The sequence below is a fragment of the Dasypus novemcinctus genome, chromosome 6, assembly GCF_030445035.2.
Source record: "Dasypus novemcinctus isolate mDasNov1 chromosome 6, mDasNov1.1.hap2, whole genome shotgun sequence".
Classification (NCBI taxonomy): Eukaryota; Metazoa; Chordata; class Mammalia; order Cingulata; family Dasypodidae; genus Dasypus; species Dasypus novemcinctus.
The window spans coordinates 134,799,936-134,826,007 of NC_080678.1; the positions used below are offsets into that span (position 1 = coordinate 134,799,936).

General features: G+C 40.7%; 1 protein-coding gene across 1 annotated transcript in view; it reads right to left on the reverse strand.

Moving 5' to 3' along the window:
* The window catches only part of LOC131278961 (anthrax toxin receptor 1-like), a 30,418-nt gene extending 18,758 nt beyond the window's left edge, over positions 1–11,660 (reverse strand). The window contains exon 1 of the mRNA XM_071215586.1: positions 11,473–11,660. Coding sequence (XP_071071687.1) covers positions 11,473–11,660 — 188 coding nt within the window. The remainder of the gene's footprint in view (positions 1–11,472) is intronic.
* Positions 11,661–26,072: the final 14,412 nt, after the last annotated feature.

Below are 26,072 nucleotides of genomic sequence, written 5' to 3' on the forward strand. Positions count from 1 at the left end.
TAGGACTGTACAACTCAGGCAGAGAACCAAATTGTAAACTATGGACTACAGTTAATAATACAATTATAAAATATCCTTTCATGAATTGTAACAAATATAAAACACTAATGTAAGGTATTAATAATAGGGTGGTATATTTGAATCCTTATTCTCGCATGATTTTTCTGTAATCCTACAACTTTTCTAATAAAAAAAAGAGAAATTGGCAAACAAATGTTTCTGGTGAGGGTTCAGAAATAACTGAAAGGTGTAGAGAAAGTTTCTTATCAACTTAGAGAATACTTGTATTGCAATGAACATAATGTTTGTAGAAATACAGACATCAAAAGTGCTTCTGCTGAGGTCTTAGGAGGAAATGATGAATGTGTTCTTGGAGACTGGAAGAAAGGCAAATCCTTATTATGTAGCAATGAACTTGGTGAAATTGTGTAGCTAAGCTGGATGGAAGACAAAACTCGTAAGTGAGCTCTTGGATGTTTAGCTAAGAAATTTCCAAGGTAAGTGTGGAAAATGCTGCCTGGTATCACCTTGCTATTTTTAGCAAATTGAGGGAGGGAAAACAAGTCTAAAAGGAACCAGCTATTGATGCTTTGGAAAGGTCTCAGCCAATCAAGACAACATATTCTGATTAGGCACGGAAACAGCTCTATTAGGGCCCTCCCCAAGATATGAGGAAGGCAGCTCCCAAGAACACGGTCCCACGGGAGGCTTTGGTTGAACTGAAATTTGCAAAGATGAGGTGTATGACTCATGGATCCAACCAGCCACCTCAGAGGAAGTCAGGCTTGGAAATGCGATTATCCAGTAAGGATATGTGGGAAATCCTTTCATCTGGTAGCATGGGCACTCTTGAAATGCATGCAAAACTGACAAGAATTTTGAGAATTTTTTGAGTACAGGCACTGCCAGCCTTGGCACAAAGGGTCAGAGATGGGACAAAATCAAGAAAAAATGACTGCAGGGGCAGAGCCATGGGAGCAAAAATCTGGGCTAACTTCTCCTTTGCACTTCAGTCCTTGCTTCCATCCTTCCTTCTTCATATTCATTCTCTGCATGGATGCCAAAGGCTCTTTTGAAAACACAAGTCTGACCCATCACACTTCTGATGAAGGCCTCCTTTCAATGACCCCCAAATGCCCTTGAGATGAAGAGTAAGCCTTATTCATGGCCCCAGGTCCTTGCCATCTGGCCTGTGCTCCTCTCTTCCTCTTCCTTTCTCCCCTTCCTTCCTTAAGCTCCAGGCCTGCCTAGACCACCTGACATCTGCTTTCTCTGGACCTCTGCACAGGCTTTTCCCTCAGTATGCAGTCCCTTCCCTAGAACTCAGAGGTGCCCTGGTCAAGGAAGTGGGCACACAGTAGGGGCTCATCCACATTTTCCAAGTCCATCCAGTGTAAACACCTGTTCCCCAAATCCTGGGTGTCCCTGAATGGGAATGATAACCAGAGAGCCTCCACACAGCTAATAGATTTTTTTTTAATTCCCCCCACCCCTTGCAGCTTGTTTGTTGTCTGCTTTCTGTATCCATTCACTGTGCTTTCTTCTGTGTGTCTGTACATTTATTTATATTTATTGCCCCCCCTTTGTGGCTTGCTTTTTGTCTGCTCTCTGTGTCCATTTGCTGCACACTCCTCTATGATTTTGCTTGTCTCCCTTTTAGTTGCATCACCTTGCTGGGTTGGCTCTCCACGGCGTGCAGGCGAGCCTGCCTTCACAAGCCTACCACCATATGGTAGACGGGAGCCCAACTGATTGAGCCACTCCCTCTTCCCTAACAGATTATTTTTGCCTCCAAGACCACATCAGCAGCTCCCAGGGACCCCAGCCATTGGTTTAGGACTGGGTCCTGGAGTTGCGCACTCCAGAGTTTCGATTCTGTCCCATGCCTTCCTTCTAGAAGTGTCAACAGATCACTTTCAGTCCGTGAGCCTCCTCCTCTCATTCTCTACAAAGTAAGGGTAATGCCATTTACCCACAGTGTTGTCAGGGGCATTCACTTCCTCCTTACACTTACCCCAGTCCAGGCCACAACTCAACTTCCCCACTCAAACTGTCAAAAATGTCATGGCCTCTGCTTTCAATATGGGTTTGGAATGTGGCCAATTACCATATTTTCCACCAACCTATATCCTCCCCATTATCTTCTCCAACCCCCATGTGAATGCATGCCGGGCTCAGGAAATAGTGCACATTAGTTCCCTGGGGTTAAGAAGTCCACTGTGGTCCTGATAAGACTTCTGCACCCACCTCTGGCCACATGCCCCCACCTCTGGCCACATGCCAGCTTGAGGATATGCAATGTGTATACAAGGGCGATTTATTTGGCAAGCTCAGCATATACTCCATTTTCACAATCCAGTAGCATCGTGGACTGGCAAATGTATAGACTGGGTTTGTGGAAGGGACCGTGTAGAGCATCATCAATCCTAGGGTCTGATCTGGGCCATAGGCAACTTGAGTTGCTCACCCTGTCCCCTGCCCTCCAAGGATACCTAGGCTTCCTCCCCTCCTTTAAGAAGCCAAATGAGAGCTATTAGGAGCAAAATGGTAAAATAGGAAGTATTAAAGAATCTTCCCTCCACCTCAAAAAAAAAAAGGAGCTAGAAAAAGAGAGTGTAATTAACTAGGGGGTAACCCCAAAACCAGATCAGACATTCAGAACAACCATGGGAGTTCAGGATGTAAGGAAAGACTGCCAAGAATTCAGTTTTTGTAATGAAGACTAGAAACCATGAGGCCTGCAGTGCTGGCAGTGGAGGTGGAACAGCTGTGGAAACATGTCATAGATTCTAGGAGTAGCTGGCTGTAGTCACTGTGGGCAGAGGAAACATCAGCCTCCAAAAGTCTGGCTGGAGGTCAAGGTCAGTTTGGGAAATCCTGAGACACAAGCACACATGCTAAGTTCAGTCTGGTCCCACTCAGCAGAAGGGGGTTCTGGTCTCAAACAGCATCTGCTGGAGGTAAAGATCCAAGCATCTTTATATTTGGTGAGTATCTGTGATGGTTAGGCTAATGTGTCAACTCAGCCTGGTAATCGTACCCAGTTGTTTGGTCAAGCAAGCACTGGGCTAACTGTAGTAAAACGGTATTTATGGACTTTAGTCACCACTGACTTTACTGCATAGATAGCTGATTACATCTACATCAGTCAGGGAGATTTCTGTCAGCAATGAGTGACACTATCCAATCAGTTGAATGCCTTAAAAGGGGAAGTGATTCAGCACTCAGAGAGAATTTTCCATCTCGTCTTTGGACAGCCAACATCTCCCAGAAACTCATCAAGGACCTTCATTGGACATTCATCAGAGCCATGCTTTGCAGCCTGCCTGTGGAACCTGGACGTGTGCAACCCCATGGTGATGTAAGAGAATCTTATAAAATTGCATACTATTGACAGATATCTACTATTGATTTTGTTTCTCTAGAGAACCCTGACTAACACAGTTTCATTTCTCTTTTTGTGTGTATTTTCTGGTGGATGGGTCATGAAGGACCTGCAGAGACACAAGCCTTGATTTTGGCTTTCCTGGCAACAATAGCTTCCAGCTTTCCACTGGCATCTACTTAGAGAATTAAGGGTGGCAGACATTTTTGGAAGGGGTGGGGGTATGTTTTTTTTTTCTTATTATTCTACCCCATCACTTTTTTGTCTTGTATTTGATTGGACAGACTGAGTAAGGCAATAGCTAGCCTGCAGAGTGACCACAATACTCAAAACTCAAAATGTCCAATTCTCAACCAAAAATTACAAAAATGCAAGGAGAGAGGAAAGTATGACTCACTTGCAGGAAAAATGCATTCAAAAGAATCTTTTAACCGAGGAACCCAGTCACTTGGATTATTAATCAAAGATCATAGATCAATTCTCTTAACAGGACAAATGAACTAAAGGAAACCAGGAAAACAATGTATTAACAAAATTATTATTTCAATCATGAGACAGAAATTATAAAGAGGAATCAAATAGAAATTCTTGAACTAAAATTATTCTAACATGAGGAAAATTCAATAGCATGAACAGACTGAAACAAGAAGAAAGGATCAGCAAACGAAAAGATAAGACCATTGAAATTATGCAAGTTGAGAAGCAGAAAGAAAAAAGAATGAAAAAGTGAAGAGAGTATAAGGAAATGGTAGGACAATATCAAGTGTACCAATTCATATGTCATAGGAATCCCAGAGGTAGAAGAGAAAAAGGGGTAGAAAGAATGCTAAAAGAGATAATTGCCAAAAATGTCACAAATATGATCAAAGATAGAAATAAACTAATCCAAAAAGCTCAATCAACTTCATGAAACATAAATTCAAAGAGATCTACATTAAGACACATTTTAGTGGAAATGGCAAAGCCCAGAGATAAAAAGAGAATCTTGAAAACAGCAGGAATGAAGTGATACATCTTGTAAAAGGGATGCTTAGTAAGATTAATTCAAATATATGGAAGACAGAAGGCAATGGCATGAAATATTTAAAGAGTTGAAAGAAACAAATGACTGTCAAACGAAACTAATATATCTGTAAAAGTGCTCCTCAAATATGAGGGAGAAACTGTGATATTTCCAAATAAATGAGGAAGTTCATTACAAATAGACATGCCTTATAAAAATGTTAAAGGAACTCCTTCCCATTGAAAGGAAAGAACACTAGACATCAATTCCAAGCTGTTTGAAAAATAAAGACCTGTGCTTTAGGTACATACATGGCTAAATGTAAATGTCAATATTACTACATGTGTCATTTGTAAAACAATCTTTTATTTATTATATGGCTTAAAGTTCAAATGCATAAAGCCAACCATAATGATACATTATAGAGCACACATGTTAGAAGTACATTTCAATAAAAGTAACATAGGGAAGGAGAGAAATAGGAAAAGATTATGTGTAAACTATTGAAAATAAACTATAAAGGATCCATTATGTCAAATGTGATCCATATGTTAATCACAAAAATGTCCAAATTATCTACACAAATGCAAATGAGAAGTGATTCAAAATGGGTCACGATAAAGGATCACCTTAGCAAAAAAGGTAGATAATAATGGAGCAAAGGAGGGACAAAAAATGTATGAGACATACAAAAAGCAAGTAGCAAAATGTTAGAAGTCTTGCCTTTTAAATAAATACCTTAGTGTAAATGAATTAAACTCTCAAATATAAAGGTAGAGATTGGCAGAAAGAATAAAGAAGCATGATCCAACTATATGCACTTACAAGAGACTCATTTTTATTCCAAAGACACAAATAGGTTGAAAGTGAAAAAATGAAAAAGAATGCCCCAAGCAAATTATAACCCAAAGAGAGCTAAGATGGATATCTGATATCTTCCATATCAGAAAAAATATATGGTAAGCAAACACTCTTACAAGAAATAAAGATGGTTATTATATATTGATAAAAGAGTCAACTAAAAAAGAAGATGCAACAATTATAAAACATATATGCACATAACAACAGGGCCCAAATACATGAAGAAAAAGTAGAAAGAGCTGAAAGGAGAAATAGATAGTTCTATAATAATAGTTTCAACACACCATTTTCCATAGTAGATAAAACATTGAGACAGAAAATCAGCATAGAAATAGAAAATTGAAATAGCACCATATACCACTTAGAACAAAGAGACACATATAGGGCAATTTACCCAATGACACAGAACACATACATCCTTCAAGTGCACATGGATCATTCCATAGGAAGACCATATGTTAGGGCATAAGACTTGTAAATTTTGAAAAATGAAAATCATACAAAGTAACTTCTTGGCACACAATGGAATGAAGCTAGAAATCAATACCAGAAGGATCACTGGAAAAATTATAAATATGTGGAAATGAAACTACAAACTCTTCAAAACCAGTGGGTTGAAAAAGAAATCACAGAGTAAATTAAGAAGAGATCTGATGTGGGGGCATTTTCAGGACTTGGAGTTGTCCTGGGTGGAACTGCAGGGACAGATGTTGGACATTGCATGTCCTGCCATGGCCCACGGGGTGGACTGGGGGAGAGTGTAAACTAGAGTGTAAACCATTATCCATGTGGTGCAGCAGGGCTGCAAAATGTATTCACCAAATGCAATGAATGTGCCATGATGATGAAAGAAGTTGTTGATGTGGGAGGAGTGGGGTGAGGGGGGTAGGGGATATATGGAGACCTCATATTCCTTTAATGTAACTTTTTTTTAATTAAAAGGGAAGAAAAAAAAAGAGAAAATACTTAGAAAGATTTTTTAAAGCCAACATACAAAAATTCATGGGATAGAATGAATGCAGTGCTGAAAAGGAAATTTATAGCTATGAATTCCTACATGAAAAAGAAGAGAAAACTCTCAAATCAATAACTTGACTTCACATCCTGATGCAGCAGTGAGAGCAAAATAAATTCAGTGTTACCAGAAGGAAGGAAATAATTTCTATATTAGACCACAGATTAATGAAATGGAGAATGGAAAACCATTTGAGGCAATCAACACAAATAAACTTGGGTTTATGATAATTTGACAAAAAGGACTGTATTTTACCTACAGTGTCAAGAAAAAGTATACAAATAACTAAAATCAAAATAAAATAGTGATGTCATTACTGACTTTATAGAAATAAAAAGAATTATAAAAGAATACTCTAAACAATTTTATACCAACACATTAGAGGGCCAAGGCCAATTAGAAAAAGTCTTAAAAACACATCAACTACCTAAACTGACTCAAGAAGAAAGAGAAAATCTCTACAAATCTATAACAAATAAAGACACTGAATAAACAGAACCATCCACCAAAAGTCCAGGTCTGAATAGATGATTTCAATATTTAATTCTACCAATACTTCAAGTACAAAATAACACCAATCCTTCCCTGATCCTTCCAAAGCATTCAAAAAGAAGGAACACTTTATAATTTATTCTATAAGGCCATCATTCCCTGGATACCAAAGGTTGATAAGGAAAGAAAATTACAGAGCAAGTTCCCTTGTGAATACTGATGCCAAAAACCTTAACAAAATGCTAGCAAACTGAATCCAACAGCATGTGACAAAATATTGTACCCATGACCAAGTGGTATAGATCCCAAAATTCAAGACTGGTTCAATATATGAAAATCAATCCACGAATAGAATGAAGGAAACAAAAACACATGATCATCTAAATGGATGGAGAAAACACACTTGGAAAAAAAACCAGCACCCTTTCTTGATAAAAACACTTAGAATTCGAGAATTAGAAGGGAACTTTTTCTTTATGATAAAGGTCAATTACTAGAAAATGACCTTAAATAAAAAGGTCAACTCAGGCCAGCAGAATATCTCAGTCTACATGTAATAGCAGGAGTTAAAAATGCTTTTTGACCTGAATAAAAGGGAGAAATGGAAAGGACAAATGAGTTTATATGGCTATGAGTTCCAAAAAGAGCCAGGAGGTTATCAGAGGGGTTGCCCTTATGCACACCTCAGCAGAGTCCCAGAGACAGATAAAGTAGATACAATCCCAGGTACTGGTTCTTCTGAGGGCTACAGAGACCCACAGGTTCTATGATCATGGCAGATGGACTTCAGTGCCATGTCAGTTGGCCCTACTTTGGAGTTTGTGTTTCCGTGTGATGGAGCTGGACTCAGATGTGATCTTTGTCCACAAGTCTCTCCTGTTACTTTTACCGGAACTGTAGTTGGTGCTGGGGTTTAATGTATACCCAAGGAACCTGAATCTCTGGACTGACCATGTGATAGCCAGGCCATGAGCCTCAACAGACTTGCAACTCCTACACTCTGGTTTATTGGACTTACCCACTCAGCCAACAAGGAGGTGAAGAAGGTCAACCACCACACCAAGTAGACAAGAGTGCCTACAACTGAAAGCAGGAGAATTGCATCCAGCATGCATGTGGAATCTAAGCCCCCTCTTGATATAGATGTGCAGTGGAAACAACCATTCTAAGGTCCACAGGATGGAGGGATAGAGTATGGATTAGAGTGGAATTACTGATATTCTATTCATGAACTATTGTAATTAGTAATCAAAGAAAATGTGGCATTGGAGTGGAGAAAGTGGCCATGATGGTTGCTGGAGGTAGGGAGTGGGAGGAAGAGGTGTGATGTGGGGGTATTTTCGGTACTTGGAGTTGTCCTGGGTGGTGCTGCAAGGACAGTTACCGGACATTGTTTGTCCTCCCATGGCCCACTGGGTGGACTGTGAGAGAGTGTGGGCTATGGTGTGGATCATTGACCATGAGGTGCAGTGGTGCTCAGAGATGTATTCACCAAGTACAACGAATGTCTCATGATGATAGAGGAGGTTGTTGTTATGTGGGGAGGAGTGGGGTGAGGGAGTGGGGGTTATATGGGGCCTCATATTTTTTTAATGTAACATTAAAAAAATATAAAGACAAAAAAGAAAAAAGAAAATCTCACATCTAACATCTTGCTCAATGATGAAAACTGAAAGCTTTCCCCTTAAAATCTGAAACAAGATAAGAATGCCCATTTTAATCATGCTATTCAATATTCAATATTGTACTAGAAGTTCTAGCCAGAAGAATTAAGAAGGAAAAGAAATAAACTGTATCCAAATTGGAATCAAGAAATAGAACTATCTATTTTGCAAATGATGTTGTCTTTTAATTAGAAAAGCCAAGGAAATCCATAAGAAAACTACTAGAATTAACAAATTCAGCAAAGCAACTGGGTACATGTTTAGCACATTAAAAATCAATTATGTTTCTATATACTAACAATGCACAATCTAAACACAAAAATAGGAAAACAATTCCAGTTATGATAGCATATAAATGAATAATATATCTAGGAATAGATTTAAGCAAGAATGTAAAAAACTTTTACAGTGAAAATTACAAAAGACCATTGAAAGATATTAAAGAAGGCATAAATGTGTGGCATGAGAAAGCCCATGTCCATGGATTGAAAGAGTTAATATTGCCAAAATGTCAATTCTGCCCAATATGATCTATGGATCCAACACAATCACTGTCAAATTACAGCAGCCATTTTTGCAGAAATGGAAAAGCTGATCCTCAAATTCACATAGAACCGCAAGGAGCCTCAGATAACAAAACAATTTTGAAAGAGAAGAATTAGGTTGAAAGAACACTGTTTTCCAATTTCAAAATACACTACAAAGTTACAGTAATCAAAACAGTGTGGAACTGGCCTAATGATAATGCATAGTTGGACCACTGGAATAAAATTGAAAGTACAGAAATAAGCCCAAACATATATGGACAATTGATTTTGTACAAAAATGTAAGTAACACACATATGTGAAAGATTAGATTCTAACAAATGACATCATTAAAACCTGGATATCCCCTTGCAAAGGAATGAGGGTAGACTCCTACCTCATATCATATATAAAAATTGACTCAAATTGGATGAAGGTTCTAATTATAATGTCTAAAAATGCAAAGCTCTTTGAAGAAAATAATCTTTATGATATACTGTTTGGCTATGGAGTCATAGATATGATGCCAAAGTATGAACAACAAAAGAAACAGTATGTAAGTTCCATTTCATGACAATTAAAATTAATTCATTAAGGCAGTATTAAAAAAACTGAAAATATTTTACAAGATGGGAGAATAGTGGCAAATCATAGACTAATAAGGGTTTAATGTCTAAAATATACAGAAATTTTTACAATGCAACAACAGAAGCATAAAAAACTCAGTCAAACAAAAGGCAAAAGCTTGAACATACCAAAGAAGATGCACAAATGAAAAATAAGCATATGAAAAGAGTGTCTACATCATTAGCCAGTAAGGAAATATAAATGCATACTAGGTTTATGTGGCCTTGACCAACCCAATTAGCCCCTCCAAGCCTCAGTTGCATCATCCTAAAAGAGGGGAATTGAACACACTCCCTCAGTTATCAGGGACTAAAGTGTCCAGTATGTTGCTTAGCATGTAGTAAGTGCTCAGTTAATGTGATTTCACACACCCCTGGTGCCAGAGCTCCTCTTCCAACCCTGGCTGGGCTGTGCCCCCACTGGGCCAAACAGCAGAGCCTGGGAGAGCAGTAGGATGGCTGCCCAGCAGCGGGGGGCCCTCTGGACTCACTACCCTTTCTGGAAAGACTAAACTAGAGAGGCTGTCATCCCCTCCAGATCCAGCCGTCCTCCAACCCTGATCCACTCTCCAAGGGGGCGTCAACCAGGCAAGACCTGTCCAGGGTGTGTCAGAAGTCCCCCCACTAGGCAGAAGAAGGGATTCTCTTCCAAGATCTGCCTCCATCACTTGACCCTGGGTCCCTCACTCACCCCTAGGGCCTCACCCCTCCCACCCAGAATTGGATGGACACCCCCCTTTGCTCCTGTCCATTCCAGGGCTGTTTGGAGGATGAAAGAAGACAACCACGGTGAAACCGTAAAGTGCTCCAGCAGAATTACCATTGGTTGCACTTCCATTACTCATCAATGAATGCAAAGTTCACTGTCAACCCAACAGGAGGAGCTGAAGGTAGAAGCAAGAAAATCTCTCCAAGGCTGACCCTGCACCTCCCTTTCCTTCTTTGGAAGGACCACCTCACAGGGGCCAGGAGGCACCTGAGCCACTGCCCAGGGGCCAAGGCCACAAGCAGACCCGCCAGCTGCTCCTGAAAGTGACTGTGAAGAAGGAAGCAAAGCCACCAGAAGAAGCAAAGCAAAGGATTTTCCAAGCACCAGCGACACTTAAAATACCCAAAGAAAGCCACGAACCTGCTTCTTTGGGACCCTGTAGAGACAGAAGTCTTCTAGACTAAAGATCAGCCCACTTGGAGGCCACTTAAAAGAAGGGACAGAAGCTTCAGAAACATTGTGGTGGCTTATGTTCCCTTCCTTATAAAGAACTAAAAGAAAACAGAGTTTGACAGCCAAGAGATTTCAAATGGAATCAGGAGGCCATGTGGGAGGTGACTCTTAGGCAGGTCTCAGGTGTCACAAACCACCAGAGTCTGCAAAGCCTCAGGCACAGGCTCCTCAAAACCTCAGGGGCATCCCGACACCAAAAAGCAAAGCGCAATGAAAGGATTCAGCTACCTCCTAACATAACCCCAACCATCCTCCAACCACAGTCAACTTTTGTGCTCGTCTTTTTCTTTGAAATCTCTTGCTTGGAAATGCCACAACACAACACTACTTGGGGTGCTCCCTGACTCTCTGCTTCCCAAATTGCCATTCAGGACCCCAGATGAACGTCTTGGTTGCCTTGCAGCTTAGCCTATTTCTCAGTAGAAACCTCCAAAGGAAAAGTATCTGGACACAAAAGCCTGGAGCATCCTTCTGCCTCGGGAAACGAGGCGTTCTCAGAGCCACCTCTCTTGCGACTCACCCCTGGGCCTCCCGCAGCGCCCACAAGACAGGGGCTCCCCAGGCCCTGGACCCGGGCAGAAACCCCCTGTGGAGTCTGGACCTGCTCCAATAACACCCCCCCGCCCCCCCTCTCCCCCCCCCCCCCCCCCCAGTGCATCAGGCGCCCCCAGCAACTTACTTGTCCAGGACGAAATAGAGATCCAAGGAGGGCTGGCAGGTTCCCAAATCCACTGAATTCTGGAGCCACGCGCCCCTCCCGCTCCGAACGTGATGGGGTCTGCCCCCCACGCTCAACACCTGCAGCTGCAGGAGCAGCAGCAGCCATAAGGGCGCTGGCGCAGGCTCCCGGGGAGCGTGGCTCCCCATCCGTCTGGTCGCTCTGGAAGCCTGGAGTCAGGCCCAGCAAGTCCACCAAAGTCTCTTCCAGGCACTACCTCCGCCTCTGTGCGTGCTCAGCGGCCGCCAGCCCGCACCTCTAGCCTAGACACGCAGGACCTCGCCACGCACCCGCGCAGCGCGCCAAGCAAGACAGCAGCTGGCTCTGGGCACCAGCCGCAACTGCCTGCTCGCCCCCTTCCGCCGCCCGGGGGCCGGTTATTATGACAGCCATGAGGCTGACGTGGCCCCTTTGTGACCTGCAGCACTGCGGGGCTGTTCACAACTGCAAGGGGGAGTCACAGGATCTGTGCGGGGTGGGAGGGGCCTAAACGAGGCGCCCCTTTCCCCCAGACCCTCACAGGGGACCTCTAGGACCCTCAAAATCGCTGCGTTTTTGCTTAACAGCATGTTACCAGAAGGGTCTGGGTGTTTGGGATGAGGACCCGGCACTCCCTCGCCCCCCACCCGCTCTCCCCACCCCGGCCTGGGAGCAGAGCCTGGAGGCAGAGGCTGGGCTCAGGCATCTCTCTGGTCCTCAGTTACTGTCAATCCTGCGGCGGCCGCAAGTGGCACCCAGAGGGTGCTCGCAGGCTGAGGACGCCTCCCTCTCCTCACCCAGCAGGAGGCAGTCCTCCCCTGACCAGCTCCAGGGAGAAACCGAGGCCCTGCAGGAGGGGCCAGCGCCGAGGGCCTGCAGCAGGCAGTGGGGGAGGCGGGGCCAGCCACGGGCTCCGAGGTTCTCTGGACTCTCCCTTGGGGCTGCCTCTGGAGGGGTGGGGAGGGAAAGCCGGCTGGGGGAGCGGGTGGGGCCCAGGGAGCCCCCGTCTGTCCTGAGGGGCCCTTTCTCCTGGAGAGAAAGCCCCGCCCGGGCTGGCGCAGCCCCCGACCCGGGGGTCCAGCCGAGACTCCCCTGCCTTGGAGGCAGAGCTGGGGGGACCCGCCTACTCAGCGCCCCCGGGCCAGAGCCAGGCGCTGACAGGGCCGCAGGGCCACACCGCGGTCCAAGCCGTCAGGGAGGGGGGCCGGGGTCCCTCTGAGTCCACTGGCCTGGAACTGGCTCTGGTCTGGGGATGCAGTGACGGGGCACGGGCTCTTCTTTCACATCCGCGCGCTCAGCACTGCGATCACGGCTGCTCTGGCTGTGGGCGGCGGGGAAGTGCCCTGTGCGCGGAGGAGGGGAGTCCCGCGCTCAGTCCTTATCAGACCAGGAGCCTCGGGCCCCGGGACCAGTCAGTCCCCACACCGTGGGGTCGGATGCCAGCGGCGCTGGGCCTCCTGGAGTCGGTGGTGGGGCCGCCCCGCGGGGCCGGCTGGTCCTTTGGGGACTTTCTCCTCCACGCAGCTTCCCAGGGGGACGTGGGGTTCGTCCAGGGCTGAAGTGTTTGCTGAGGGAGGAAGCGCAAAGCCAGCGTGCAGGGGCTCCGGGTGCAAGCACGTGTTGTTGAAGGGAGGGCTTAGGATCCCAGCTACTGGGGGAGAAGGGGCAGGCAGAGGGTGCCTGGAGCCCCTGGGAGAAGGCGTCCCTCCATAATTTTACATTATATATTCAGTTCATAATAGCACAATCATACAGTATTTGTTCTTTTGTATCTGGCTTGCTTCACTCAACATAACGTCCTCCAGGTTCATCCATGTTGTCATGTTTCCACATTTCTTTTTATGGTTGCATACTATTCCATTGGGAGAATACACCACAATTGGTTTACCCATTCATCAGTTGATGGATATCTGGGTTGTTTCCAGCTTTTAACAATCGTGAATAATGATGCTATAAACATGGGTGTGCAGAAGTCTGTTCGTTACACTGCTCTCAATTCTTCTGGGTATATACCTAGTAATGGTATTTCCAGGTCACATGGTAAGTCTATATTCGACATCCTTAGAAACTGCCCGACTGTCCTCCACAGTGGCTGTACCATTCTACATTCTAACCAACAGTGAATAAGTGTTCCTACCTCCAACACTTACAGTTTTCCAACTTTTACTAGTGGCCAGTCTAATAGGTGTGAAATAATATCTCATAGTTTTGATTTGCATTTCCCTAATTGCTAGTGATGTTGAACATTTTTCATGTGTTTCTTCACCATTTGTATTTCTTCTTTGGACAATTGTCTTTTGAATTCTTTTGCCCATTTTTTAATCAGGCAGTTTGACTTTTTATTGTTGAGTTGTATGATCTCTATATATCATGGATATTAAACCCTTATCAGATATGTGATTGCCAAATATTTACTCCCATTGATTCAGCTGCCTTTTCACCCTTTTGACAAAGTCCTATAAGGACAAAGTGTTTAATTTTGAGGAGGTCCCATTTATCAATTTTCTCTTTCATTGTTCGTGCTTTAGGTATAAGATTGAGAAAGTATTACCTACCAGAAGATCTTAAAGATGTTTCTCAACATTTTCTTCTAGCAGCTTTATAGTTGTCTCTTTTATGTTTAGGTTCTTGATCCATTTTGTTTTATTTTTACACTTTTTAAATTAAAGTTAATAGATTACAAAGAACACTACATTAAAAATATTTTAAAAAACATGAGGTTCCCATATACCCCACTCCCTACCCCCACCCCATCATTTTTGTAAATTATATATTTTTGAAGATATATACATCACACAAAATAAAGTTACATTAAAAAATATAAGAGGTTCCCGTATACCCCCAACTCCCACACCCCACTCCTCCCACCCCAACAACCTCCTCCATCATTGTGGCATACTCATCGCACTTGGTGAACACATTTGGGAGCACTGCTGCACCACATACATAATAGTTTACGTGTAGTTCACACTCTCCCCCCATACATTCAGTAGGTTATGGCAGGATATATAAAGTCCAGCATCTGATCCTGCAGTATCATTTAGGACAACTCAAAGTCCCCAAAATGCCCCCACATCACATCCCTTCTTCCCTCTCACTGCCCTCAGCAACTACTGTGGTCACATTCTCCACCTCAATGCTCCAAGTTCTTCTATTACTAGTCACAATAGTTTTATAAAATGTAAAATGTCAGTAAGCCCACTCTAATCCATATTTTATTCCTCCATCCTGTGGACCCTGGGATGGTGATGTCCATTACACCTCTAGATCAAAAGGGGGCTTATGTTCCATGGATGATGAATGCAATTCCTCTGCTTGCAGTTGTTGGCACTTTTGATTCCCTGGTGTGTTTACCATCTTCACATCTCTGTTAGCTGGCCTGGCTAAGTCCAAAGAACCAAAAAGTAGGAGTCCCAGCTCTACTGAGGCTCAAGGTCCAGCTGGCACATGGGCAGTCCAGACCCCTAAGCATGCACCATCCCTAGCACCAACCACAGGTTCAGTGAAAGTGAAAGAAGAGGCATATGTAGGAAGGTCACATCTGAGTCCAGCTCTATCACACTCAGGAGCACAAAGTCCAAAGAAGGGCCCTCTGACATGGGACAGAACTCCAAATCAACCTGCCATGACCATATACCCTGTGGATCTCCATAGCCTTCAGAACCAGCACCTAGGGTTGCATCTACTTTGGCTCTCTCTGGGGTCCTGCTGAGGTGTGCATAAGTGTGACCCTTCTGATGACCTCCCAACTCGTTTTTGAAGACTCTTAGCCATATAAACTCATTTGTGTTTTCCAATTCCTCCTTTTATTCAAGGTCAAAAAGTCATTTTGAACACTGGATCATACATATAGGCTGAGATATTCTGCTGGTCTGAGTTGACCCTTTTATTCAAGGTCTCTTTCTAGTTGCATCAGCAGTTAGTGATTGTCTGTAATCGCTTGGGGCCAGGGAGGCTCATCCCCAGGAGTCATGTCCCATGCTGGGGGGAAGGTAATACATTTACATGCTGTGTTTGGCTTAGAGAGTGGCCACATTTACGCAGCATCGAGGCTTTCATGAGGTAACTCTTAGGTACCCTGCAGCTCTAAGCCAGTTCATATTTCAGGCACACAGGTTCATAAGCATAGTCATCAGTATAAAGGGCTCATTATTGGACCATCCTTCCTTGTTGGTCTTTGCCGTTGCACTTGAGGGATTGTTGCTGTTCCATTGGGGAATGTGACAGAGCTCCCCTGGGTAGGAACTCAGCACTCCTTCTGTTGATGTTTGTAACTGTAACTACTATAAAAATATCCAACATGTATCAGAACATTTTTATGTCCCCTATATACAAGCCCTGGAGAACTCCCCCTCACTCATGTGCCCCCCATCAATAACATCCCACACCAGTGTTCTTCCACTGCGATAGTTGAACCTCTCTGTGGTCCAAATTTTCTTCAGCAATGAAACCTAATATATTGCCAAATTCAATTAATAGGAAATTGAAATACAGTGATGGGTTTAAAGCTTAGAAATAGAATACACAATAATTTAGAAATATTAAGTAAAAATGAATTGGTGTATTAAAATGTAAAATATTATAAAACTTTGTTTCAAACATTTTGCCTTTTATCATTGTAATAGGTGTTGCTCTGTATGTACAGTGGCAAGGCACTTTCTTTCATTTCTTCCTCAGTGTCTATATCCTTTCTTTATTTTTCTAATTTTTAGAAAATGTTTTAGATCACAGTAACTCACATACACAATATAGGGAACTCCCATATACCCAACATCAAACGCTTTTCCCCTTCCCCCAGCAACGATCTTTTTACATGTTCATGTTATATTTGCTGCAGCTGATGTACAGATATTGAAATATAGCTTTCAAACTTGGTTCCATTTTGGTTTACATTATGGTTTACATTTTAGTTTATAGACTTTTATACACTTTTGCTGTAAGTTAAATGTCCTATACCCATCATTGCATAATCTTGTGGAGCACTTCCATTGCCCCCCAGTTGCCCTGCTTCCTTCTATTCTATACCTCTCTCCCCCTCCCCTCAGGGCCCACAGTCACAATTAATCTTCACTACTTGAGGGACCAGATTTACAGATACTGCAACAATGCTGAGGGCTTGGCATAGTAGACTGCCCTAACTAATTGGGAGCCACCAATTCTCTCAAGAAACACAATTCCCTCTACTTGGGAACATCAGGTCTCCCCAGGATGTGGGTACACTTTTACACTCATTGTATGGGTCTCCACCCAATGATATAACACACTATGACAAAATGAGACCCACACGCTCCCTAGAAGCTTGCCCCTGTACCAGAAGATCCCCCTTAAGGACCTTAAACATGTAATTCTTATTATATTTTCTGAAGAGTTTTCTCAACATTATAGCTTCAAACATTTACCTGATAATCTCCCATATTAAACTGCTCCCTCCAATCCTCTCCCCAATTCCTTGGGCCATCTGACCCATCCTCCCAACCCTAGTCTGCCTCAAGCCCACAAAGCCCCACCCAAATGTATCCCTATACCCCTATCTTATCCCTTCCCTCTATAAATACTTGCCTCCAGCTTCTCATAGACTTCACCCATGTAGGCATCAGCTTGCAAACATCCCCTCCCCCGCAAATTCCTTTAAGCCTATCTTCCAGTCTCTAGCTCTCTGAAACAGCTTGGTCTGCTTGTTTCATATCAGAGAGTTCATGTAGTATTTGTCCTTCAATTTCCAGCTTGCTTCACTCAACATAAGGTCCTCAAGATTCATCCATGTTATCACATGTTCTTGTACTGTATTCCTCCTTATGACTAATATCTCATTGCTTGTATATTCCACATTTTATTTATCCATTCATCTGTTGATGGGCATTTTGGTTGATTACTTTTAGCAATAGTGAATAATGCTGCTTTGAACATTGGTGTGCATATATCCTTTTGTGTCCTTATTTTCACTTCTTCTGTGTATATGCCTACCAGTGGAATTGCTGGGTCATAGGGCAAATTTATAGCTAAGTTTTTGAGAAACTGCCAAACTCCTCCAAAATGGCTGGATCCTTCTCCATTTCCACCAGCAGTGGTTGAGTGTTCCCATTCCTCCACATTCTCTCCAGCACTTGTAGTCTTTTGTTTTTTTGATAGCTGCCAGTCTTATGGGAGAAAGATGGTATCACATTGTAGTTTTGATTTGCATTTTCCTAATAACTAGTGATTTTGAGCATTTTTTCATGTGCTTTTTAAGCATTTGTGTTTCTTCTTTGGAGAAGCATCTGTTCAAATCTTTTTCCCATTTTTTAAATGGTTTGTCTTTTTATTTTCGAAATATAGGAGTTCTTTATACATGCAGGATATAAAGCTCCTATCAAATATGTGGTTACCAAATATTTTCTACCATTATGTAGGCTCTTTTCACTTTCTTGACAAATTTCTTTGAGGTGCAAAAGCTTTAATTTTGAGGAAGTCCCATTTATCTGTTTGTTCTTTTGCTGCTCATGCTTTGGGTGTGAAGTTCATGAAGCCATTTCCTATTACAAGGTACTGTAGATGCTTCCCAACATTGTTTTCCAAGATATTAATAGTCTTGGCTCTTACATTTAGGTCTTTGATCCATCTTGGATTGATTTTTGTATAAGGTGTGAGATGGTAATCCTCTTCCCTTCTTTTGCATATGGATACCCAATTCTCCAGGCACCATTTGTTGAAGAGGCCATTCTCTCCCAGCTGTGTGGGCTTGGTGGCCTTGTTGAATATCAGATGACTGTATATATGAGGATCTATGTCAGAACTCTCAGCTCAGTTCTATTGGTTAGTATGTCTATCTTTGTGCCAATACCATGGTGTTTTCACTACTGTAGCTTTGTGGCATGTTTTGAAGTCAGGTAATGTGATTCCTCCAATCTCATTTTCCTTTTACAGTATGTCTTTGACTATTCACGGTCTCTTTCCTTTCCAAATAAATTTCATTGTTAGTTTTTCTAGTTCATTAAAAAATGCTGTGTTGGTTTTTATTAGGATTGCATTGAATGTGTAGATCAGTTTTGGTATCATAGATATCTTAATAATATTTAGTCTTCCTATCCATGAACAGGGAATAGTCTTCCATTTATTTAGGTCTTCTTTGATTTCCTTGAACAGTGTTATGTAGTTTTCTGTGTATAAGTCTTTTACATCTTTAGATAAATTTATTCCTAGGTATTTGATTTTTTTATTTACTATTGTAAATGGTATTTGTTTCTTGATTTCCTCCTCAGATTGCTCATTATCAGTGTACAGAAATGCTCCTGATTTTTGTGTATTGATCTTATACCCTGCGACTTTTCTGAAGGCATTTATAAGTTCTAGAAGCTTTGTTATAGTCTTCTCAATGCTTTCTATGTATAGGATCATGTCATCTGCAAATAATGAAATTTTGACTTCTTCCTTTCCAATCTGGGTCCATTTTATGTCTGGTCCTAGTCTCAGTGTTTGAGCAAGTACTTCTAACACAATGTTAAATAGAAGGGGTGATAGTGGGCATCCTTGTCTTATTCCTGATCTTAGAGGGAAAGATTTTAGGGTTTTGCCATTGTAAATGATATTGGCTGTGGGTTTTTTATATATACTCTTTATTATGTTCAGAAAATGTCCTTCTATTCCTATCTTTTGCAGTGTTTTTATCAAGAAACCATGCTGTGTTTTGTCAAATGCTTTTACTGCATCTATAGATAATGATCATGTGATTTTTTTCCTTCAATCTGTTTATGTGGTGTACTACATTAATTGATTTTCTTTTGTGTTATACTTGCATACCAGGAATGAAACCTGTTTTTTATGGTATATAATTCATTTAATGTGTTTTTGAATACAATTAGCAAGTATTTTATTGAGGATTTTTGTATCTAGATTCATTAGAGACTTTGGTCTGTAATTTTCTTTTCTTGTGGTGTCTTTGTTCAGCTTTGGTATTAGGGTAATGTTGGCATCATAAAATGAGATAGGCAATGTTCCTTCTATTTCAATTTTTTGGAAGAGTTTAAGCAAGATTGGTGTTAGTCCTTTCCGGAATGTGTGGTTGAATTCACCTGTGTAGCCATCTGGCCCAGGGCTCTTCTTAGTTGGGAAGTTTTTAATGACGGATTCTCTTTACTTGTGATTGGTTTGTTGAGGTCATGATTTCTTCTTTCATCAATGTAGGCTGCTTATGTGTTTCTAGGAATTTATCCATTTGCTCTAAATTGTCTGTCTTGTTGGAATATAGTTTTTCAAAACACCCTTTTATGATAGTCTTTATTTCAGTGAGGTCAGTGGTGATATCCCCTTTCTCATTTCATATTTTGTGTATTTGCATCTTCTCTCTTTTTTCCTCTGTTAGTCTAGCTAAGGGTTTGTCAATTTTATTGATCTTCTCAAAGAACCAGTTCTTCGTTTTGTTTATTTTTTTAGTGCTTTCTTATTTTCTATTTCATTTAGTTCTGCTCTGATATTTGTTATTTCTTTCCTCTTTATTTGTGGTTAATTTGTTGTTTGTTTGTTTTTTACTAATTCCTCCAATTGTGAGTTATTTCTTCAAATTTAGCTCTTTCTGCTTTTTTGATGTATGAATTTATGGCTATGAATTTCCCTCTCAGTACAGCTTTTGCTGCATCCCATAAGTTTTGATATGTTGTGCCTTGATTCATTTTGAGTTAATTTTTGTATAAGGTGTGAGATAAGGGTCCTCTTTCTTTCTTTTAGATATAGATATCCAGTTTGTCCAGCACCATTTGTTTAGACCATTCTAGCCCAGTTGGGAAAGCAGTCTTTTCAAAAATCACTTGACCATAGATGTATAAAGGTCTATTTCTGAGTTCTTGATTTAGTTGCTATGGTCAGTCTGTCCACATTTATGCCAGCACCATGATATTTTTACCATTGTCACTAAGTAATATGCTTTAAAGTCAGGAAGTGAGAATCCTCCAACTTTGTTCTTTTTTTAATGCATTTTTGGTTATTCAGGGCCTCTCACCCATTCAAATAAATTTGGTAATTGGTTTATCCATTTCTCAAAAAAAGGCTGTTGGGATTTTTATTGGAATTACACTGTATCTGTAAATCAGTTTGGGTAGAGTTGACATCTTAATGATATTTAGTCTTCTAGGCCATGAACATGAGAATGTCTTTCCATTTATTTAAGTCTTCTTTGGTTTCTTTTAGGATGCTTTGTAGTTTCCTGAATGCAGGTCCTTGATGTCCTTGAGCAGCAGTTTGATATTATTTATGAATTCCAAAACAAGATATGGATTATATTTGTAAACTGATCTGTTCCTCTGGATGTGATACCCTTCAATTGTATTAGATTGAGTTGGGATGTCTTTCATTAAATTATGTTAAGATTAGGGCTTTGATTCAACCATGTCAGTAGTGCTTGACTCAAGTTTGAGTTCCAGCCCTCTTGGTAGGCTGTGTAAACCAATGCTCACTCAAGAAGACTCACAGAAGAACAGAGAGCTTTGTCAGTTGTGATCCTTGAGCACTGGGGAGAGATGAGCCATTTGCCTGATAGTTTATAGCTGACCTTGTGAAAAGACCAAAGCAGCTGAGAAGCCCTGAGAGATGAGTCCTATGCCAGTCAACATCTGAGATTAGAAGCTGGGCCCACAGAGTGATAAGAGGAAAAGTTAAGGAGAAACTAGGTGGAGACTGCCTGCCACCTTGCTTCAACATGTGGCAACCGACTTGGGTGAGAAAGTACCTCTTATGGTACTTTGAGTTGGACACTTCAGGGCCCTGTAACTGTAAACTTTTACCCTAAATAAATACCTCTTATAAAAGTCATCAGATTATGGGTATTTTGCCTTAACACCTCTTTGGCTGACTAACACACCTTGGTTAAGTTTATTCCTAATATTAAATTGTTTCAGTTGCTATTATAAATGGGATTTTTTCTGATTTCCTACTCAGATTGCACATCAGTAGTGTTTAGAAATGCTATATGGGAAGCAGACTTGGCCCAGTGGATAGGGCATCCGTCTACCACGTGGGAGGTCCATGGTTCAAACTCTGGGCATCCTTGACACATGTGGAGCTGGCCCATGTGCAGTGCTGATGCCCTCAAGAAGTGCCGCGCCATGCAGAGTTGTCCCCCACATAGGGGAGCCCCACGTGCAAGGAGTGCACCCTGTAAGGAGAGCCATCCAGTGTGAAAGAAATTTCAGCCTGCCCAGGAATGGGACCACACACATGGAGAGCTGACTCAGGAAGATGACGTAACAAAAAGAGACACAGGTTCCCATGCTGCTGACAACAACAGAAGTGGACAAAAGAACATGCAGCAAACGGACACAGAGAACAGACAACTGGGGTGGGGAAGTAGAGAGAAATAATAAATAAAATAAATCTTAAAAAAAAAAAAGAAATGCTGCTGATTTTTGTGTGTTAATCTTGTATCTTGCCACATTGCTGAATTTGTCTATTCTAGTAGCTTTGTTGTAGATTTTTTTCAGGAGATTCTAAATAGAGGATCATATCATCAGTGAATAGTGCAAGTTTCATTTCTTCCTTTCCTATTTCAGTGCCTTTCTTTTTCATTATCTAGCCTAATTGGTCTAGATAGAACTTCTAGCACAATATTGAATAACAATGGTGACACTAGGCATCCTTGTCTTGTTCCTGATATCAGTGGAAAAATTTTCAGTCTTCCACCACTGAGTACAATGCTAACTGTAGGTTTTTTGTAAATGCATTTTACCATATTGAAAAAGTTTCCTTCTATTCCTATCTTTTGGAGTATTTTTTATGAAGAAAACGTGCTGTATTTACTCAAATGCTTTTTTTGCATCAATCGAGATCATGTGATTTTTCTTCTTCAATTTATCAAAGTGGTTTATTATACTATTTGATTTTCTTGTGTTGAACCACCCTTGCATACCTGATGTAAAACCCACTTGACCACCGTGTATAATTCTTTTAATGTGTTTTTTATTAGATTTGCAATACTTGGTTGAGGATTTTTGTAACCATATTCATTAAAGATATTGGTCTATAATTTTCTTGTTTTGTAGAATTTTTACCTGGTTTTGGTACTAGGATGATGTTGGCTTCATAGAATGAGTTTGGCAGTATTCTCTTCTGTTCAATATTTTGGAAGAACTTGAGCAAGATTGATATTATATCATCTTTGAATGATTGCTAGAATTCACCTGTGGAGCCATTTGGTCCTGGGCTTTTCATCTTTGGGAAGCTTTTGATGTCTGTTTCAATCTCTTCATTTGTGATTAGTTTGTTGAGGTCTTCTATTTCTTCTAGGGTCAATGTAGGTGGTTCATGTGTTTCTAGGAATTTGTCCATCTCATCTACATTTTCTAGTTTTTTTTGCCTACAGCTGTTCATAGTATTCTCCCATGATCTCAGTTATTTCTGCAGGGTCTGTAGTAATGCTCCCATCTCATTTATTTATTTGTGCCTTCTCTCTTTTATTCTTTGTCAGTCTAGCTAAGTGTTTGTTGATTTTGTCGATCTTCTTAAATGACCAATGTTTGGTTTGATTGATTCTCTCTATTTTTTTTTTTTGTCCTCAATTACATTTATTTCTGCTCTGATCTTTACTATTTCTTTCCTTTGGCTTAGTTTGCGATTAGGTCGCTGCTCTTTTTCTAGTTCCTTCTTTGACTCACTGATTATTTAAGAGTTGTTGTTTATATATTTATGTTTATATATTTATTGGTTTCCAGCTTCATTCTATTATCATCAGAGAAAGTGTTTCATATAATTTCAATCTTTTTAAATTTATTGTCTTGTATTATGACCAACATATGGTGTATCTTGGAGAAAGATCCATTACCTCTTGAATGAATGTGTATTCTGCTGTTTGGGGGTACAATTCTCTATGGCTGTCTATTCTATCTTGTTCCTTTATCATATTATTCAGGTTCTCTGTTTCTTTATTTATCATCTGTCCAGATATTCTATCCAGTACTGAGAGTGGTGTATTAAATCTCCAACTATGATGGTAGAAACATCTATTTCTCCCTTCAGTTTTGCCAGTGTGTGCCTCGTGTATCTTGGGGTACTCAGGTTAGGTTCATAAATATTTACTACAGTTATTTCTTCTTGGTGAATTGTTCCTTTTATCAATATATAATCACCTTCTTACCCTTATAACAGTTTTGCCTTTAAAATCTATTTTGTCCAATATCAGTGTCATAACTCCAGCTCCCTTTTTTTTTTCTTTTTTTTTTTTATAGGTAACATGCCATCTTTATTTTATGGTTCACAAAGCACTTCTGCATATATAAATTAGATGTTTTAGAATTTGCATGGAAGCAGCTTAATGCAAATAACATTTAGTTTGTTAAATATGTTTTCTTAAGAATGTAGAATTTTCAGTCACTAACTTGAAAAACCTGTAAGTAATCTTATAGAAAGGAACTATGCTGCATGACCAATCCAAAATAATGTGTTAGAAAGTTAAAGAATGATTTTTCATATTTGCAGTTAATACTCAGTCTCATTACAGAATGGTGCATTTGTTCTTTAGTGCTAACAAAGAGCTAGACAGAGACAATCAAACATCCCTACCTATGGATGGAAAGGCCAACTGCATCTGTCGTCTTGACAGACACGTAACAGAGATTGTGTCACAATCTCTAGTCCTGTTATTGCAAGTCCAGACACTGACCCAGGGTCAGTTCTGGGATGCGGTGCATTATCACCATATGGTAACATACTTCTGGTCATCCTTAATGGGTAATCGTTTAAGGACCCAATTATTTAAAGAAAAAAACCAAACAAACAAAACAAGAATTTATGCCTTTAAAGCATTTTAAACTTGGCTCCACTCACTGATTTGCAATTGTCTATACTCCAGGGTAAGATGTGCTCATAGGAGACTCTGTTAGAGCACCTGGCTCTCGGGCCACACTTAGAAAATCCCTTTAAAGCGATGCAAGCACTGGCCTCTCAGGTACAGTCTAAGACCTATTAATACCTGAGCATTTAGCACTGAGCCAAAATTTCCTAGGAAATCTAATAGTTAGGGTTAAGAAAATCAAGATTACTTTGGGCCCTCAGAGTAATTTGCCCAGGGAAATGCATACTGGTTAAATAATTTTGTAGATCTCTGTTAATCTTACACTTCTGTTCATGGAGAAACTTTCTCTAGGTTTCAAAGAAAGCCTTGCATATGCTCAACATCAATTGTACCTTATTTACTGACAATGATCTCATACATACATTTACTCTGCAATTAACTAGGGATGAGTGCCTGCTGCCTAGTATCTGAACATATGGATGTCACTTTATTTCCAAGGAGGGATCCATCAGGAACTGCACCTGCCCTGAGTTATCTAGACTCTCATTCCTCCTGCCAGCTATCCCCATGCCCTTTGCCCAAAACCTCTAGGAGAGAGTCCAGAGCATTCCACAGTGAGGAGGGCACCATGTGAGAACTCCAGCAACTATACAGCTCTCTTTTGTTTGCTATTTGCATGGAATATCTTTTTCCAGCCTTCCAGTTTAACCTGATAATGTCCTTACATCTGAGGTGAGTCTCTTGTAGACAATAAATACATGGCTTATATATTTTTTGTGCATTCTGTCAGTCTGTCTTGTGACTAGGGAGTTCAAGCCATTAACACTGAATGTTATTATCGTAAAGACATTACATATTTCATGCATTTTTCCTTTCATTTTCTATTGTCATAGCTTACTATTGTCTGTCTTTTGATCCTTTAATTTACCCTTCCTGATCATCTTCATTTCTATACTCTTCTCCAAATCTCTCACCCTTGTTTTTTTCCTTTCAGGCTGCAGTTCTCCCTTTAGTATTTCTTGTAATTCTCATCTTTGGTAACATATCCTATCAGTTTTTGTTTGTCTGTGAAGACTTTGAACTAACCCTCATTTTTGAAGGACAGTTTTGCCAGATATAGAATTCTTGGCTGGTAGTTTTTCTCTTTTAGTACATTAGATACATCATACCTCTTTTTTCTCACATCCATGGTTTCTGATGAGAGGTTAGCAATTAATCTTATCGTGTTTCCCATGTATGTGATGCTTAGGTTTTCTCTTGCTGCTTTCAGAAACCTCTATGTCTCATATTTGTCATTCTGAATAGTAGGCATCTCAGCATAAGTCTATTAGGATTTACTCTGTTTGAGGTGCACTGTCCTTCTTGGATATTGATGTCTTTCTTAAGGATTGAGAAGTTTTGGTGATTATTTCCTTAATTACTCTTTCTGCCCCTTTTCCATTCTCTTCTTATTCTGGGATGCAGATATTGTGTATGTTTGTGTGTTTCCCATTGTCCTTCAATTCCATGAGATCCTGTTCCATTTTTTCCATTCTCTTTGTATTCTCCTGTCTTTTCCAGTTCAGATGTTCTGTCCTTGAAATCACTAATCCTTTCTTCAAGCAAGTAAAATCCACTCTTATGTGCCTCTAATGTATTTTTTAATAAACTGTGGAATTTATTAAATTATAAATTTCATAATCAAAAGAATAATGCAGATTAAGAGAAACCTCAGAACTACAAGCACTAGACAGCAAAGGCTATGAGAATGCCATGAAGTGTATTACTGACAAAATCCCAAAGCATAAGATATTAGCAGCTTACTTTATATTTACATTTCAGTAACTTT